At 45.6% G+C, this 20,057-nt stretch overlaps 1 protein-coding gene across 1 annotated transcript; it reads right to left on the reverse strand.

The window, feature by feature from the left end:
• Positions 1–2,989: 2,989 nt before the first annotated feature.
• LOC122420588 (zinc finger protein 665-like) lies at positions 2,990–18,824 on the reverse strand. The gene is given in 5 exon segments (XM_043435846.1): positions 2,990–4,352; positions 4,355–6,945; positions 10,068–10,194; positions 15,762–15,844; positions 18,694–18,824. Coding segments are annotated over 4 exon segments (2,757 nt in total). The 5' UTR covers positions 15,777–15,844; positions 18,694–18,824; the 3' UTR covers positions 2,990–4,328.
• Positions 18,825–20,057: the final 1,233 nt, after the last annotated feature.

A 20,057-nucleotide genomic window follows, 5' to 3' on the forward strand; every position in this document is an offset into this window, starting at 1 on the left:
GAGCCGACTGGCTCCCCAAGGTCAGGCTTGCAGGCTTTCTGGGGGCAAAGGTGATTTCTGCCCTCAGTTTTGTCAGTAGGTCTCTACCTAGCAGGGGAATGGGGCATTCCGGTCAGTAGAGAAATTCATGAGTCACCAGGTGGCTCCCTAGCTGACACAAATGGGCCTTGCAAAATGAGCAGGCTGCTATGTCCCCTGTGGCCCCAACAATAGTTGCTGTTCGGCCTGTGAGGGGAGCCACAGGTGTGATTACCATGGAGTGTTCAGTTCTGGTATCCACCATAAAAGTCATTGATTGGCCCCTTACTTTCATCGAGACTGTGGGCTGCCGGGGGCCCAGGATCAGGGAGCCCGGTCTTTCCTAGTCTGATTCTGCTCCAGCCAGGCCGAAAAGGTTTTGGACAGTTGGCTCAGGCTGGAACCTTTCTATGCTGGGTCGACTGAACTTCTTGGATCCTTTAGAGGTCCCTCTGCAATGGGGGCACTCATTCCTCCAGTGTCCGGTCTCTTTGCAATGGGCGCACTGGTCGTGGCACAGAGGTGGTCTCTTCTTAGTTTCCGCTGCTAGCAGGGCTGCTTTCTGTTTCATTTTTTTACCTGCTTCTTTTGGGCTTCACAGTCTCAGTTCACAAAGACTTTATTTGCTACCTCCAGGAGCTGTGTGGCATTCATACCAGCTGAAGCCTTCCAGCTTTTGGAGCTTTCGTTGGATGGCTGCACAGGATTGAGCCACAAAGGCACTGTTAATCACCCATTGATTCTCAGCTGTCTCAGGGTCAAACAGGGTCTGTGTCTGGAACACTTCACAGTCTTTCACAGAAATTCGTGGGGGTCTCATTCGCTTTTTGGATTATCATTGTAATTTTGGACATATTGGTGGGCTTTTTGGCTCCCACTTGAAGTCCATGTAGAAGGGCATCACGGTAGCGATCCAGGGTTTCTTGTCCTTCTCTGGTATTGAAATCCCAATTAAGTCTCATCTCTGGCATTGCTTCTCATGCTCATCCTTCTACATCTAAGCCCTCTGCGGGGGCTTGTCTTCAGAGCCATTTTCAGGCTTCTTTCGAGATGCGTCCTTTCCTCAGCGGTGGAGAAAGCCATAAGGAGCTGATAACAGTCGTCCCATGTAGGCTGATTAGTGTGGAAAATGGACTCCAGGAAGTCAATCATAGCCTGTGGTCTATCAGATACACTAGGTTATGGTGTTTCCAGTTTAGGAGATCAGTAGCACTGAAGGGCTGGTAATAGAAGATGAAGTGACCAGGCTGGACTAAGCCATCCTTGTCCACTTGTTGAGGACCTTGATTTTCTCACAGCAGCATCTGATGGGCTGTGGTCAGCTGGTTAGATTGTTTGGCCGAGCAGAGCTGCTTCCCTACTCGCTCAGGGCTGGAGTCTTGCTCATGAGGTGATGTGGGGGGACACGGAGGGAGGTGGACTGTCTGGCAATGGGTCCGGCACTAGCTGTGCCAGGGTTTGGGGAGTCAGGGCAATGTATGGTGGGGGCAGTAGTGGGTGTTCCACTGGATCTCCCTGGAATGTAGGGGTTTTTTGCTGCTTCTTTCTTTTTTCTGAATGGTTGGCCACAAATACCCTATTCTGTCCCTGTATGTTTGTGCAAAATCTTGCCCACGGGTCCAGGGTTTGTGCTATTAGAAGCCAGGAGTGTGTGTATGGAAACTGATCTGGATGTCCTGGAGTCACAGTGACTACCTGGTGCACTGCTTAGATGGTGGGCAGGTCGAGAGTGTCCTCTGGCAGCCATCCAATGTCAAAGGATGGTCAATCAAGCTCACATAAGTTATTAAGCTTCGTGAGGGTCATCTTGACACTGTAATCTCCTAAGAAGCCCTTCTTAAAATTCTTTATCATGCAGTCTAAAACTGTTGGCTTAAAGGAACTCCTACCCATGTTGACCAATGTAATCTACCTCACAGTGTTTTGAAGAAAACTAATCTCTTAGATGTCGGCTCAAGCAGTCAGTCAACAGAATAACCAGTAACCAATAATTTCTTCCTCCCTGTGTATCCCACCCCAAGTCGGTGGCACAAAGACAAACAAGGATGGGTGCCCCCTCAAAAGAGGAGACTATTCGGATTGCTGTCTGGCTGCGTCCCCGGGGGGAACTTAGGTGCCTCTTAGCATTGGCGGATCAGTATAAACCCCTGATCCGGATGTGTCTCGCAGGGAGGGACAGTGTCCCCAAGAGGCAGACACCGCCTTGAGCCATATGAGGTCGCCACAGAACTGCAAGCTAGGGCCCACTCAGACTCCATAGCCATGAAGGCCGTGAAGCCACACAATCGAGCCTGAAGCACCAGCGAATCAGGTCGTACAGTCGTTCATTCATTATTTGTCCACCTGGCTGCTCTCCCGAGGGAGATTTAAGACACCTCTTACCACTGGCAGGTGGGTATAAATGCCTGACCCAGACCAGCCTCACGGGGAGGGATCAAATCCCCTAGAGACTGGCACCACCTTTCAGCCTTATGAGGTCGTCATGGAACCACAGGTTTTGGACCCTCTCAGGCTCCACAGTCTGAGGACTGTGGAGCTCACTTTTACTTCCTTCAGTCAGCAATCATGCATACACAATCACTCAGTTTACCACAATACGTCCCTTTCCCCAAGTTCCCAGGTCTCCCTATCTGATGCTCCATTCCCAAGGAGGTGATCAGCTTCCTCTTCTACCCATTGGGGTAGGACCTCCTGACTGGGGACAAGCCCTGGGGCCTTACCTTACCCTGTGGCTGTTCCTGGTGAGTCCGGTTGGGGTTTGGCCATCTGGAGTCAGAATGCCAGTCTGAAAGAGAACCTGGAATACCATGAGGTGGTGCGCCTCCTCATTCAACTTCAGGCTCCTCTGCTCTGACCCAACCAAGCCACCCGTCTGGCAGCTCAAGGGGCCAGTGTGGGTGGAACCTCGCTGGGGCCTCCAGAAATGCTGCAGAAACCAGTACTCAAGAAAGCAAGCACCACAATTGGAGAGTTGGAGAACTGAGGTTTATTACACTGGTGGGCCCAGAGGAGTTAACACTCCAAGCTCTGAGCCCCGAACAAAGGGGTTACAGAGTTTTTATACATGGACAGGCATGATTAAGCAGGTTTGCAGGGGCTAGGGTGAGTCCAAACAGCAAGACAAGGGTGAATGGGATAAGCTCCAGTTACTAGTATTGTGAGTCCCCACTTTCTGAGACCTACGTGATCTAGACTTTGCAAGAAGCAAGCTGAGTTAGAGGCAGAAGGAGAAGGAGGTAAAATTTTAACTTTTCCTCTTCAGTTTCTCTCCTGTATGAACTGCCCAATGGTCAGTTAAGGCTGAACATGAAATAGAAGCTTTGCCACATTCATTTCATTTGTATGCTTTCTATACAGTATGAATACCCTGATGAATTATAAGGCCTGAACTCTAACTAAAGGCTTTGCCACACTCATTACATTTGCACTGTTTCTCACAGTTGTTCCATTTGTAACAGTTTTCTCCACTATGAATTATCTGATGCTTCCTATGATGGTCATTTCAAGTACCAGCCATACATCACATTTCTATGCTTTCTTTCCTGGATGAACTGCCTGATAGTGAGTTAAGGCTGACTGTGCACTAAAACCTTTGTCACAACTCTTACATTTGTAAGGTTTTGATAACTTATTGTGACTAGTGTGGGATTCATGATCTCCAATGAAGATTTAGCTTTGGGACCAGGGACCAGGCTTGATCATTCAAGAGCTTTTGTGTAGCAGAGTTTTTAAAGTGAAAAAGGGACAGAGAAAGCTTCCAACATAGACATCAGAAGGGGGATGGAGAGTGCCCCCCTGCGAGTTTTAGCAAGCTGTTTTATGTTGGTTAGAAAGTTATTCATCAGATAAGAGCGACACCTCAAGACTGAGGGAGTTTCAGCAGGCCCCTTTCCCACAATATGCATTTTTGAGATAGGATGGCAAGAGATGTGTCATCCCCCAGCCATAAAACAACTGATACAAATACTGTTTTGTTGAGCTATCATCAGCCCATGGTATGATGACAGTCAAATTTGATGACAGTCTTAGGAGGGATCATTTTGAAGAAAGGCCAATTCCAAAGCAAATACATAGTTTCATTAACATAGCTTAAGAAAAACATTTCCGTAAGAAAAATGCTCGAGGTTTAGCTCGAGATTAGAGAAAAATTAAGTTCAGGTGGAACCAGGTGTCATTATAGCAACACAGAATTTTAAGAGAGACTTGCAGCCTATTTCCTCTGTTTGGAGACCCCTGTCCTTCCTGCATGTTACCCTCTCAGTTTCTCTCCAGAATGAATTCTTCGATGAACTGCAAAGGATGAAGTTTGTCTAAAGGCCTTTCCACACACAACACACTTATATGGTTTCTCTCCAGTATGAATTCTCCGATGAACTGCAAGGCTTGCATTGAAACTAAAGGCCTTGCCACATACTTCACATTTATATGGTTTCTCTCCAGAATGAGTTTTCTGATGAGATTTAAGTCTTCCGTTTACACTAAAGGCCTTACCACATACATCACATTTATATGGTTTCTCTCCAGTATGAATATTCCGATGAGATGTAAGGCTTCCATTTACACTAAAGGCCTTGCCACATACATCACACTTATATGGTTTCTCTCTGGTATGAACTTTCCGATGAGATGTAAGGCTTCCACTTATAATAAAGGCCTTGCCACATATGTCACATTTATATGGTTTCTCTCCAGTATGAACCCTCTGATGAATTGCAAGTTGTGTGCTTCGAGTATAACCACGGCCACATACTTCACATTTATATGGTTTCTCTCCAGTATGAAGGATCTGATGAAGTACATGGCTATCTTTGCGAGTAAAGGCCTTTCCACACATATCACATTTATATGGTTTCTCTCCAGTATGAGTTCTCTGATGAACTGCAAATTTACCCCTGGAACTGAATATTTTGCCACATAAATTACATTTACATGCTTTCTCACCTGTATGAACTGCCTGATGTATATTTAAGGATGATAGTGTAAAAAAACGTTTGTCACAGCTACTACATTTGTAAGGTTTCTCTTCAGTATGAATTCTCCGATGACTTCCAAGATGTCTCTTTCCAGTAAAGCCACGGCCACATACATCACATTTACAAGAATTCTCTCCAGTATGAATTCTCTGATGAATTTCAAGTTTTGACTTTCGAGTATAGCCACGACCACATACATCACATTTATACGGTTTCTCTCCAGTATGAAGGGTCTGATGAACTGCAAGGCTTGCACTGAAACTAAAGGCCTTGCCACATACTTCACATTTATATGGTTTCTCTCCAGAATGAGTTTTCTGATGAGATTTAAGTCTTCCATTTACACTAAAGGCCTTACCACATACATCACATTTATATGGTTTCTCTCCGGTATGAATTTTCCGATGATATGTAAGGCTTCCATATACACTAAAGGCCTTACCACATACATCACATTCATATGGTTTCTCTCCAGTATGAATATTCCGATGAGATGTAAGGCTTCCATTTACACTGAAGGCCTTGCCACATACATCACACTTATATGGTTTCTCTCTGGTATGAACTTTCCGATGAGATGTAAGGCTTCCACTTATAATAAAGGCCTTGCCACATATGTCACATTTATATGGTTTCTCTCCAGTATGAACCCTCTGATGAATTGCAAGTTGTGTGCTTCGAGTATAACCACGGCCACATACTTCACATTTATATGGTTTCTCTCCAGTATGAAGGATCTGATGAAGTACATGGCTATCTTTGCGAGCAAAGGCCTTTCCACACGTATCACATTTATATGGTTTTTCTCCAGTATGAGTTCTCTGATGAACTGCAAATTTACCCCTGGAACTGAATATTTTGCCACATAAATTACATTTACATGCTTTCTCACCTGTATGAACTGCCTGATGTATATTTAAGGATGATAGTGTAAAAAAACGTTTGTCACAGCTACTACATTTGTAAGGTTTCTCTTCAGTATGAATTCTCCGATGACTTCCAAGATGTCTCTTTCCAGTAAAGCCACAGCCACATACATCACATTTATAAGAATTCTCTCCAGTATGAATTCTCTGATGAATTTCAAGTTTTGACTTTCGAGTATAGCCACGGCCACATACATCACATTTATATGGTTTCTCTCCAGTATGAAGGGTCTGATGAAGTGCATGGCTTTTTTTGTAAGTAAAGGCCTTTCCACACACATCACATTTATATGGTTTCTCTCCAGTATGAAGCATCTGATGAAGTGCATGGCTTTCTCTGTGAGTAAAGGCCTTTCCACACACATCACATGTATATGGCTTCTCTCCAGTATGATTTGTTCGATGAACTGCAAGGCTCACATTAAGGGCCTTGCCACACACGTCATCTTTATATGGTTTTCTTCCTGTATGGATTCTTTGATGTCTAGTGAATTCTGAGTCCTGAAGAAACGTTATATCACACTCATCACATTTGTAAGATTTTTCCTTCTGTGATTCCTGGTCTGGTGCCAGTTCTGAGGGACGCATAACAGCATTCTCATGTTTATGAGAAATGCCTTTACAGACACTACGAGTTCTCTGAGGTGGCAAACCTGAGGCACTACTGTTGATATTCGTCACAATTTGACTATATTCAAAAACTGTCCCTTCAGACTGAAGCACCTGCAATTCATCATGAAAGCTTGATCTGTGCATTTCAACAGGCTTATCTCCTACATCATTTCTACTCTGATGATCTCTTCCACCAGTGAGATTTCTGTTATGGGATATAGACATTCCTTTGTCATTTCTTTCAGCATCTGTCCACAGACTCTCAAAACCATGCACAGTTTCCTGTATCTTCCAGAGGAAAAAATCTTTGGTTTCATAGGTTTCAGCTCTTCCAAACATCACTCTTTGCAAAATTTCTCCTTTTCCACTGTTTTCTTTTGCTTGTAATTTCTTGGTCATATGTATACAAGACGAACCTACAAGATATAAAGAACCATAGGTATCCTATTAATTACAGTTCATAAATAAATTCTTTCTTGTTGAGCACATGATATTATACCAAAAGTCATACCCATCCTGAACAGAATTATGAACCTTCCCAATGATGAACTTAAAAATATAAGGAACCCTAAAGGAATAGAATTCTTAAAAAACAAACAAACCAGCAATCACATAGAATTCAAATTAATTTTAGGGTAGCCAAGTTTCAAAGACACAATCAGGAAAATGTTCATTTTATGCAAACTCATGCCAGGCCTCAAAGACAAAGGTATTTTCCCACCATGACCTCAAAGCTCATTCTACTTGGTAGTAAATACACTTTTGTCTCATAATTGAGGAGAAAAATAGTAAAAATCCATAGACAGGGAGATTGGAGGGCTATAGTCCATGAGATCACAAAGAGTCAGACAGGACTGAGGGACTGAGTAAGCAAGGATCAAAGAGGAAATACAGTGTAATGGTAAATAATCCAAAAGAAGTATTCTAATGAATATTGTAAAACATAAATGGCAGTTGACAACTGTTCAACAAATATTGCATGGTGAAAATAAAGAATTTGTTAAAATGGTCCCCTTGCCCCTCCACATCATGGGGCTTATGAGATCTTAGTTCCCTGACCATGGATTAAACCCCAAATCACTGCAGTGAAAGTGCTGAATCCTATCCACTGGACTGTCAGGGAATTCCCTAAAATAATTTAAAAAAAAAGAAAGAACAGTTTTCTAAATATGTCCAATAAACCTATCAGTAGATAGACATACAGGCATTTTATAACAAGAAGCGTTTCATGTCAGTTATACTGTGTAAAACATAAAGACCGTCATCTTTAAATAACAAAGAATTAATAAATGAAACATTCTCTGCTTAAATAATGGCCATACAATATTGCAATTGCCATTCTATACAGTAACCTTAATTTACTCAGTTCATTGGCTCCAAGATACATGTAAAGGAACAAGTTTTGGGGCCTCCCTGTGGCTTAGAGGTGAAGAATGTGCCTGCTGATGCAGGGCACACACCTGATCCAGGAAGTTCCCATATGCCTTGCAGTAACTAAGCCTGTGGGCCCCAACTGAAGATCCTGTACTCTCAAGCTTGGGATTCACCACTGAACACACGTACAGAGCCCACATACCACAAAAAGAGAAAGCACTGGCATGAGGGGCCCGCGCATGCAACTAGAGAGTAGCCCTTACAACTTATGCCGAAGCTGAAATTCCAATACTTTGGCAACCTGATGCAAACAACCAACTCATTGGAAAAGACCCTGATGCTGGGAAAGATTGAAGCCCAGGAGGAGAAGGGGATGACAGAGGTTCAGTTGGTAAAGAATCCTCCTGCAATCTGGAAGTCTGGGTCCGATCCCTGGGTTGGGAAGATCCCCTGGAGAAGGGAAAGGCTACCCACTTCAGTATTCTGGCCTGGAGAATTCCATGGACTCTATAGTCTATGAGGTTGCAAGGAGTCCAACATGCCTGAGCAACTTTCCCTTTCATTTTATGTACCTCATGGTAGGAGAGAGAAGGATCCAGCCTCTCATCCAGCAAAGCAGATTTTTATCCTTTCTCAACGGATGAGAATCACAAACATTCAGTGACTTCTAAGGGTACAGCCCTCTTTAATTTAAGGTTCCAATTCTCACACCATCCAGTGAAGGCATTCCATGTATTAGCTAACTAGTAGAAAGGCGAATCTTCACATTAGGGAATAAAAACTTCAACTTTAACCTCTTTCTTCTTAGAGTGGCATTTTGTCTCACAAATACTGCTCACAGGGCCAATTAAAGTTTTGTAAAAGTTGTCACTTTCGTCTCAGGTTCAAAGATTTGTTAACAAAATAAGCCACTCATTCTGTAGAAACAGATAACACAAATTCTTATTATAGAATTATCTAGCTAACTTTCAATATGCTATCAATGAAAGCAAAGAGAAGTAGAAACAGCAGAAGATACATCACCAAATTGGGTTCTGACCAACATCCAGACTCAAATAGTGCTGGGAAGTCCCGGGACACAGCCCATCTGGAGACCCAGTGGGGAAAAGGTCCCAGGCAGCGTGTTACATTCATGCATGAGACTTCAAAGATTGCAGTTCTGGGTTCCCATTTATAATCCCAGGGCACTAACTGATATCATCAGGAACCTGTGAGCAAATAGCAGTTCTGGTTGCATGTTAATGCTATTTGTTTGTCTTACAAAACTTATAATATTGTTAAGCCTGCGGTTGAGTAGGCCAGGCCCCCCAAGGGCTCAACAATCTCAATATTTGTCCCCTATCTTATCTCTGATGCTGCAAGCCTTGCACTCACAGCAGGCAGTCAGGGCAGTGTCCAGGCAGGTTAGAAGCAAGCTCAGAGGCCTGCTTTAGAGAGGACCTAGACCCTGTGCCTCTTGCATTGCCAGGTGTAGAATCCCACCTCTTTTGTCAGCCAAGAAGTGATGGATATTTTGGAAGGACAGAAAAATATTCACAAATCAATTTACTATCTGCTTCCTTCTTTTTTTTTTTTATCTGCTTGCTTCTGAATGTACAGGAAACAGTATAATATACAGTATGATATGCATATACCTGGGCTTCCCCAGTGGCTCAAAGGTAAAGTATCCACCTGCCATGCAGGAGATGTGGGTTCTATTCTTGTGTGGGGAAGATTCCCCTGGAAGAGGGCATGGCAACTCACTCCAGCATTCTTGCCGGAAGAATCCCATGGACAGAGGAGCCTGGAGGGCTACGGTCACTGGGTCGCAAAGAGTCACACATGACTGTACCAACTGGGCACACAGGCATGCATGTATCTAGTGCCTTTCCAAGAACTACTGAACCAAGAATACAGGGGTAGAAAATAGGGAATTCGATATTTCAAAGTTTGAAATCAGCTTTATAAATACTCAAGCTGTGGAAAAACTTGTGTATCACACAGTGCGCAGATCACCTGAAGAAAGGACGAGCTTAAACTCCTGATGCCAATCACGAAATTTTTTGAAGTCTGAATCAACAAGGCTATGAACTTAGTCAAGCAAAACGGGCTCCCAAGAGACACAGAGGGAAAATGCAGAGATATCCCAAACCAGATTCCAACTTCACAGGGAAGCGATCCTCACCCACAGACAGCAGGTTCCTGTAGGTCTCCTCCATCACGTCCCGGTACAAGGTCCTCTGAGCAGGGTCGAGGCATTCCCACTCCTCTGGAGTGAACTTGATGTCCACATCCTCGATGGTCAACTGTGTCTGAAATGAAAGCACATTTCACTAACAGGCGCTGAGGAGGATTCTCATTTTCACACGAAATGAGAAGAGGTGAGAGGGGTAAGGATAAGTTCTGGTAATGTAATATTCTGATAGATCCATTAAAAGCTATTTGGAACAAACTGTGGGTCTCTAATTTCCAGGTTGTTTCATAAGATTATGACATCTTCCAATCAATATGAATTTGTCAGTTGTGTGGACAATACATGAAGAATATACAAATAAATTCAATCAGTGAGTTGTCTATGCCGAAGTGTTACACTCTACACACTAAGTGACATTCACTATCTAGATGAGTTACAGCAAGACTGACGTCTTCAGAGATGACAAAGTCCACAGCAGCTTTAAAAGAACACACACTGTGATGATTATGACATCATCACACTGATGACAGGTGTTTCAGCACTTCGTACACACTAAGCATTACTCTAAAGACTTTACATGGATGAACTTATCATCAACATAACAGCACATCAGAGAAAGATCTGTGTCCATCTTACTTGGGAGAAAACTTTGTCATTCTAAGGAATTGCTCAGATCAAACTAAGAAATTAAGAAATGAGGCAACAGCACCTGAGGTCAGGTGGTTGGGACTGACAACTCAACCTAAAGAATCAACAAGTTAAGTACCAGAGCAGGAAAGTGCATCCACAGAGAGTTTTCTGAGAATACCTGAAACAAGTTCAAGAAAGCTGAAGTGCAATGGAGGTGTAGAATCCCAGATCTTTTGTCAACCAAGAAATGATGGACATTATAGACAGAGAGAAAAATATTCACAAATTAATTTACTATCTGCCTCCTTCTGAATGCTAGGAAAGAGTATAATATACAGTATAATATGTAGGTATCTGTTCTTCCCTGGAGGCTTGGCAGTAAAGATTCTGCCTGCAATGAAGGTGACATGGGGCTGATGTCTGCATGGGGAAGATCCCCCTGGAGGAGGGCATGGCAATCCACTCCTGTATTCTTGCCCGGAGAATTTCAGGGACAGAGGAGCCTGAAGGCCTATGGCCCATTGGGTCGCAAAGAGGCAGACATGACTATCAGATAAATGGTTACTGTATAGGGTCACCCCCTGTCCCCACCAACCCACATAATGTCAATAATCTTACCACTATTTCCATCACTCATGTGCTGAGGTAGAAAAAACTTAAGGCCATGGAAAACACTTAAGATACAATTGTAACTGCTACAAAGCATAAAACGTATTTATGAGATGATGTTCCGTATTTATGAGATGATGTTCCATAATAAAACCATAGAACTACAGATCCATGCACTCACACATGCACACATAAACATACAACTGGTTGAAACAAGGAAGAGTTGTCTTTACTTTTTTCTTTCAATCAAAATTTACTGAGAGTCAAGTCTGGGTTCCAAGCTGGGAATACAGCAGTAAATGTGATGGAGCTGACAATCTAGCAGCCAGCCACCCAATTACATCCATAATTTTAACATTACTATTGCAATATGTGCTCTGAAACAGGCCTGGTGCTAAGAGAAGTTTTAACAGAAAGTCTTGACCTATATCAATAATCAGACAAGGTCTCCATGAGGAAGAAACACTTGGATTGGCAAGGTGGGAAATGGAAGAGTGTTGCGAGCAGAGAGAACAGCCTGAGTGCTGGCTCTGAGGCAGGAAGATATTTAGTGAACAGAAAGCCAGCCAGTCTGACTGGGACACAGGGAACAAAGAGGGGTGATGCCAGGTAGAGGCTGCTTTCTACAAGGTCTTTGTTAGGACTTTATTCCAAAAGTACCTGGAAGTCACTGAAGAATCTGCAGGAGGTCAATAGAGGTTTAGATTTGTTTTTCAGAGCTCACTCTGCTGTGTGTGGAGGTTTTTGTTGTTTAGTTACTCAGTCATGGCAGACTCTTTGTGACCTCACGGTAGGTAGCCCGCCACGCTCCTCTGTTCATGGGATTTTCAGGCAAGAATACTGGAGTGGGTGTGTTATGGCTGATGTCCGAATCCCCGAGCGGGAAGAGAGAAGGCCTCATGCACACTCATATGTGGTAACACTCTGGGGGATGCAGCTCCCAAAATATATAAGGAAGAAGGCTTAAAGGCGTTCTACAAGGGGGTTGCTCCTCTTTGGATGAGACAGATACCATACACCATGATGAAGTTTGCCTGCTTTGAACATACTATTGTTGATTCCGTGCTGTCTGTGTTGCATAAAGAGAAGGGTAGCAATGCCTCTCAGGTCCTCAAGAGACTTGGATTTAGAGGTGTATGAAAGGGACTCTTTGCCCGCATCATCATGATCGGCACTCTGACTGCACTATCTATGATTCTGTGAAGGTCTACTTCAGGCTCCCTCGCCCTCCTCCCCCTGAGATGCCAGAGTCTGAAGAAGAAGCTTGGGTACACTCAGTAGATAAATGAAAGCAAATATGGACTGAATCTGCGTGTTGATCAGTGTTTGAGGAAAATACAACTGGACGAGAGATAATCCAGGCTTGCGAAGCGTGAACGAGGTACCGAGGGGAAGAGCCAGGGCAACACTGGGAGATAAATTTCACTGAGGTAAGGCCAGGCAAGTACAGGTATCGCTATATGTTGGTTCGGGTAGATACCTTCTCGGGGTGAGTGGAAGGGAGAGCTTAGAGGAGATAGTGCCTAGGTATGAGCTGCCAGTGACTATGGGCTCTGATAATGGACCTGCCTTTGTGAGCCAGATTGTACAAGGGCTGGCCCAAGCTCTGGGGATGAAATGGAAGTTATATTGTGAATATAATCCCCAGAGCTCAGGACAGGTTGAGAGAATGAATCAGAACGAAGTTGGCAATAGAGACTGGCGGGAACTGGGTGACCCTCCTTCCCTTCGCACTCTTTCAGGCACGTAACACCCCTTATAAGCTGCCCTTTTGAGATTCTGTATGGAAGACCCCTCCTGTGTGTATTAGAACCTAGATGAAAAGGCCCTTATGTTGTTTTCCTTACCACTCCTACTGCTGTAAAGGTCGACGGGATTGGACCCTGGGTTCACTGCAATCACGTGCGGCAAGCCACACTGGAAGAACAGGAGCAGAATGGAAGGCAAGACCTCACCCGTCAAATCCTTTGACTCGTCTGCCGGGAGGTCTCCTAATTCTCCTGCTGATTATTGCAGGAGCTGAAGCTGTGTAACCTCTTGTGATGGGCCCCGGGAATGGGACGTAGGAAACAGAGATTTGGTAGACCCGAGTGTGGCGCAACCTGCAGGGCCAAGTACCTCAGATATGGGAGAACCAAGCTTTACTATCTCTGCAAGGCCAAGGGCTTTCCTCCCTACGAGCTGCTGTAGATGACTCGATTTTTCTCCAACAGGGTAGGGTCTGCGAGGTTTCTATGCAGACCATACAAGAGTGGTAAGATAATCAATCAGTCATTTAGAGAAGTCTTTGACTTCCTTGTCTGAGGTGGTCTTGATTAGAGAGAGAGAACGGGAAGCCCAGCACAGATGGTTTGAGTCTTGTTTTCAACTACCTTAATTTCCACCCTCCTGGGTCCACTTATAGTGTCAGCGGCCCAAGATGGAAAAGAGGAAGATTCCTCTACTTGAACAACAGACAGGGGGGAATGTGAGGCGAGCAGAAGTAACGCAACTTAGATTAGGAATAGGCCTTCCTACTATCAGGCAGCTTTCGCTTAACAATGACCACTGTTTGCCAATTAGGACCAATTAGCTTTCACCGATGTTTGCCAATTAGGAAATTAGGAATGGGGCGGAAACCCCCAGGAAAGTCCCGCGCGCACGAAAGTATTGACCAATGAAATTGCTTTGCAAACGTGTAACCAATCCGCTTCTCACCCTATAAATTTGTGTAACAGCTTAGGCTCGGGGCTCTCTGACCCGCACCACTGCGTTGGTTGTGGGCGAAGAGTCCTGGCTCAAGTCAGTAATAAACTTCCCTTCCTGAGAGTTGCATTGTCTTGGAGGCCTTCTCTCTTCCCACTCGGGGATTTGGACATCGGGCATAACAGGTGGCCATTCCCTTCTCCAAAAAGATGCCTTTTGACACATTGTGGGATGATACTCATGTCTTCTTTTATTCATGCGTATTTCAGCATCTTTGGGACATTAAAAAGGAATCAATTGCACTTCAGTAATTTGTCAGCATTCTCTGTCTTTTAGAAAGCTTATTTATTTTGGTTTTGCTGGGTCTTTTGTTGCTGTGAGCACGCTTTCTGTACTTATGGCTGCAGTGCCCGGGCTTCTCATTGCAGTGGCTTCTCTTGTTTTTGAGCACAGGCTCTAGAGAGTGTGGGTTTCAGGAGTTATGGCTCCTGGGCTCTAGAGCACAGGCTCAGTAGTTTTGGTACACAGGTTTAGTTGCTCTGAGGCATCTTCCTGGACCTGGGATGGAACCCGTGCACCCTACATTGGCAGGCACATTCTTAGTCACTGTACCACCAGGGAAGTCCTCAACATTATCTTATACTAGCTCAAAAAAAATATATTAATACAAGCAGAAAATAATATAAAGATTTAAAAAATAATACGAGGGCTTCCCCTGTGGTGCCTGATCTGGTAAGATCCCACATGCTGAGGGGCAACTAAGCCATGAGCCTCAATTTCTGAGCAAGAGCTGTAGAGCCCAGCAGGTGAAATTACTGAAGCCAGCACGCTCTACAGTCTGGGTTCCAAAATAAGAAAAGCCACTGTAATGAGAAACTCCTACACTGCAACTAAACAGTGGGCACCACACACCAGAACTAGATAAAAGTCACTACAGCAATGAAGATCAGTACAGCTGACAAATATATTAAAAAAAATAGTAATATGATTTTATCCTTAATGTAAGGGATGTAGTTATTAACAAAATCCAATGTTTATCATTTTACTCCATGACCAAATAGTGCATGAAGATTAGGAAAGTTGGGGGAATTCCCTGTCAGTTCACTGGTTAAGATCCCACACTTCCACCACAGGGTTTTGGGTTTAATGCCTCCTCAGGGAACTAAGACCCTGCAGGCTGCATCATGTGGCCAAAAAAGAAGAAAAAATAATTAGTAAACTATATTTCATAGTTTAAAGTAGACACTGTAATGAAACACTCTCTAGATGAGAGGTCTGTTTCTGAACTTTCCATTCCATTTCTAAACACTTCAGATTCAAGGAGGTCCTCATTTAGCTTTAAATGTTCTATAAAAATTCAGATCTGATTTCCCTTTATTGGCCTCTTTTCCAGATTTTAGCAGGTACTGTGCATGTTAATATCTCACGTCTAGTGTGCAGTTTCCTGACCATGGTTGACAGAGAGCAGACAGCGCATCCAGATGGGCCCTAAGCAATCCCTGCTGCCCAACAGCACTGAGACCCCGTCTCCAACCCATGGGTGAGAAGCCCTGCCCAGGACGGTGCCCAGGGGAGCCTCCTCACAAGGGCCAGGTCACCGGGTCGTGGGGAGACGGGATCTAAGTGGAGACGACAGACCATGAGGGAAGGCCCCGGGTGAGCGTGCATGTACAGGAGTCAGACAGGACACTCCAGAGTCAGACATGATTAGCGAGTCCAGAGAAGGGCATTTCAGGAAGGACAGGCTGAATATGACCTTACCTGAGAAAGAGCCATGCCTAACTCCTGTTCTTTCCTCTTCCTCAACTTCAGGGCTTCCTCAGGCAACACAAGTCTTCAGAGGTCTATCAAGAAAGTGGAAAATATGCTATTTAATGCTTAGAGTCAACACACCCCCTTCCTGAGCCCCAGGCACACACACAGGGAAGCCCTCACCATGAGGAACAGACAGTCCTCTGTGGCCACTGTCTCAGGAGGGACTCAGGACAGGCAACTCCTGCACAGAGACCAACACGGGACTTTCCCACACTTTCTCTCGGATCACACTCCCCTCCTGGTGAGGCCTCACGTACACAGCAGCAGGGGGCTCCTCAGCTGACCCCACGATGCCCTTGAGGTCACACAGCAGGCCCTGGTCCAGCCCCACTCGGAGCAGAGCGCCCTCCCCTCCCCCAGGGCCCGATCTCAGTCTCAGAAGTGGAGGCTAAGAGCCCTGGTGCTCAATGCAGGATCCAGATCGGAATCATCTGCGGCCTGTGCACATTCCTGGGGCGAGGCCCCACACGAGATCCTGAGGAGCGTGTCTGATGGGGGAGAACTGACTAATGAAAGGGTTATGTGTACATAAACCATACACCCTGTGACCATGTGACACGTTTGTAAACCGTGAAATATTTATCACAAACCACTAACCAACACATCCATCACCTCAAGTTCCCATGTTCTGTGTGTGGTGACAACACTGACGACATACTCTCCTGACAAATTCCCAGCATGCAGTAACAGAACAGGATTAACTATGGTCAGCATGTGGCACACACCTCCCCAGGACGCACTCATTTACTCATTTCACAATTCAAAGTCTGTAGCTTTTGATTGACCAACATCTTCCCATCTTCCCGACCTTCCAGCCCCAGATGACCACCATCCTACCCCCTGGTACTAGTGAGTTTCATTTTTTTACATTCCATATAATAGAAGGACATATAATACCAGCCTTTGCCTGTCAGTCTTAATTCACTTACCATAATATTCTCTACATTCATCCAAGTTGTCCCAAGTGAGACAAATCTCCATAATTGTTTACAAGAAAGCCGCTATTGAACAAACAAATCTTTATCCCAAGCTACAAAAATAATTAAATGTAAAGAAAGCAGAAAGCCAAAAGTAAAACCATCACAAAGAACATGTTTAAAGTTCCTTGAAAAGGTATCATGTAGTAAGAGTCAGTCAGTTCTTGCCCCATTTCTTCCGCATAACCTCTACTCCTCACCAGGAACAGGGAACGGGGTGACCCACACCTGAGAGAATCAAGTCACTGCCCCAGTCCCCACCTCAACAGGCTCTACACGTGCATGCTCTTTTAGTACAAATAATGACAAAATACACATGCCTCACAGACAGAAGCTTTGCAATTCTCATTCTTATCTGTATAATTTAAAGAAGCAAGATTTACATTAGATTTTAAAGCCAAAAATCAATGTATGATGACTTAATAACTCTTACCCCACCGCTTCAGCACTCTTCTGGATCTAGTCCCCACCATCACATGCACACTAGCTGTTTCGACTTCATTTGGTTGATCTGTTTCCCTACTTCTTTCTACATCTCCCTTTCTCTGCTCTCATCTCTGCTCTCCTGCTGAGCCTGTCCTCCTCTCTACTTCTTCCCTGCCTCCCATCCCGCCTCTCTCTGCCATCTGTTCCCGTCAAGTTGCTTTCTCTCCAGCCTCCCTGGTGATCCTCAATCTCCCTGTATTTCTGCCTTTCTTTCTCCACCTCTGCCTGCCCTTTCTGCCAACTCTCTGGCACCCCAAGTGACTATGCTTCCTTTCAGCTCGCTCTTTTTCTCAGCTCCTCCAATCACTAGGAGTCCCCTTTCTCTCCCAGCAGGATATTCTTGCTCTGGGCCCAACTCTTGTATCGCCTTCGCGGGCTGTCTCTGTGAACTGCGTCTCCACTGTCGCTCTCTTTGGGACCCCTGATTTACAGCCCCTCTCCCTTGAAGGCTACAGAAGGGGGCGGCAGAGGACGAGATGGTGAGATACCATCCCTGGCTCAACGGACATGGATTTGAGAAAACTCTGGGAGATACAGGGCTCGCACAGAGTCGGAATGAACAACCACACCTCCCTACCTTGCTCACCGTTAACTCTCCGGAGATCCTGCTTTTTTCTAAATTTCTCTCCTTTCCCCACCCGCTCCCTACAAGGCTCATTCTCTTCCATGAAGCTGTCTCTTCCAAGTTCCTCACAATCCTCGTCACTGCCATCGCTTGTCCCACAAGCTTTTCTCAATTTTCCATTTCTCTAGGAGTCACTGTCTCTGCTTCTCCTGATCCCGCCTTCCGCCCACTATTTACAGGGTAGGAGACGGAATAAGAAAGGCCCTCCCGCAAAAGCCAAATTCCAGCGCCTGGTATGTGGGGCCGAAGAACCATGGGTGTCACGTGGCTGCCTGAGGTCATCTCCCGCCACCAGGGGTCAGGGGAAAGGTCACTCTGAAGGGCAGAAGGACCGGCCTGAGGAGACGTGAGGACAGAGGGCTGGGAGGGATAGGGGTCTCAGGAGCGGGGCGGGCTCTCCAGAATCCCAGGACCGGGGAGAGAACGCGGCTGGCGAGGCCTCCAGGGCCCGAGAAGGAGAGGCTGAAGAACGTGGAGCGAATAAACCACCTGGCCTAATAGAATTGTATGTGGTGCAGAAAGGGTAGAAGGGTCAGTGAGGTCAGTAAACAGTTTTAAGCCGGAAAAGGTGCGAAACGCAACGTTTCAGCGTTCCAAAAGCAGGAACCGGCTTCAGTGCGGACTTTAAAGCAAAAGGCAGGCGCCCCTTCGCCGCTTACCGAGACGTCTGAATTTGCTTGGGGTGGTGGGGCGGGAGCGGGGATTTAGAGTCAGTAGCGACCCTCAGACCCTGGATACAAAGAAAAGGAGACTGCGAGAGGCAGGTCCGACTCCAAAGTCAGAAACTCACGCTAAGCTGGAACCTGCACTCGCCGCTCTCCGCTTCCGCGGGTGTCACGCTGCGCGCACGCGCAGACAAATAGCTGAAAGGCCTGGAGGTGGGGCCAGGCCGTCAGAGGGTGGGTGGTGGAGAGAAGCCCGACCAGCATAGGGCCTTTGAAAGGTGAGGCGGAACCTCGCTGCGCGGCGGGGCGGGTCGTCTCGGCGAGGCAAGAGGGGCAGGGCGGAGCTACTCGGCGCGGAGGGCGGGGCGACTCGTCGCGGCCCGAGGGGCGGGGCGGGGCGGGGCGGGGCGGGGCGGGGCGGGCGGAGGAACCAGTTCAATACTGTAATTACTGCTAAAGGGGACCGCAGCCAGGAAGTAAAAAAACAACTGCTCCTTGTAAGGAAGGTTATGATAGAACTACATCGTGCATTAGAAAGCAAAGGGATCACGTTGCCAAAAAAGGTCCCTGTAGACAAACTATGGTTTTTCCAGTAGTCAGCCTGGGGTGTGATTAAAAAAGTGATGTCAGAGTTGGTCCATAAAGAAGGCTGAGCATAGAAAAATCGATGCTTTTGGATTGTGGTGCTGGAGATCAGTCTTGAGAGTCTTTTGGAGAGCGAGGAGATCAAACCAGTCAATCCGAAAGGAGACCAACCGTGAATATTCATTGGAAGGACTGATGCTGAAACTGAGGCTCCAGTACATTGGCCACATGATGCAAATATCGGACTCATTGGTAAAGAACTCAAGGCTGGGATAGATTGAAGGCAGGAGGAGAATGGAATGATAGAGGATGAGACAGTTAGATGGCATCACCTACTCAATGGACATGAGTTTGAGCAAACTCCAGGAGATGGTGAAAGGCAGGGAAGCCTGGCATGCTGCAGCCCACGAGGCTGCAATGAGTCAGTCATGACTGAGCGACTAAACAACAGGAACAACAACACATCACTGATAGGGCATAGACTGGAAATTTGTGGAGGGTGTGTCTGGTTTTTTCCCAGGGAAACAGGGGGCCTAGTGGGGGTCTCAAATCAGTGATAATGGGGAAGGGTGGCTCTTGGCAGTAAGCCTTTTCCTGGAAGTGAAGTGGTAGAATTCTTTAATCTTTGCTCTTGTCCATAATTACAGGATCTGAAGTAAGCTTCAACTCTGTCGTCATAAGCTATAATACCAAGAAAAGTCAAGAAGATAAATACACATGTAATAGTTTAAAAATGGAACCTTAGGAATATTAACCCAATAAAAATAAAACAACAAGAAAGGCCTGAGAACCTCGGTGTATGCACCTTAGTATGTCGGTGAGGGGCCCTGCATGTTCCTTTGGTCTGTGTTGTGTCTGGTCCTGTCACATCTTAGAGACATCAGTACGTGTTGAAAGACGTTCC

This window comes from Cervus canadensis, chromosome 18 (assembly GCF_019320065.1).
Source record: "Cervus canadensis isolate Bull #8, Minnesota chromosome 18, ASM1932006v1, whole genome shotgun sequence".
NCBI classification, from domain to species: Eukaryota; Metazoa; Chordata; class Mammalia; order Artiodactyla; family Cervidae; genus Cervus; species Cervus canadensis.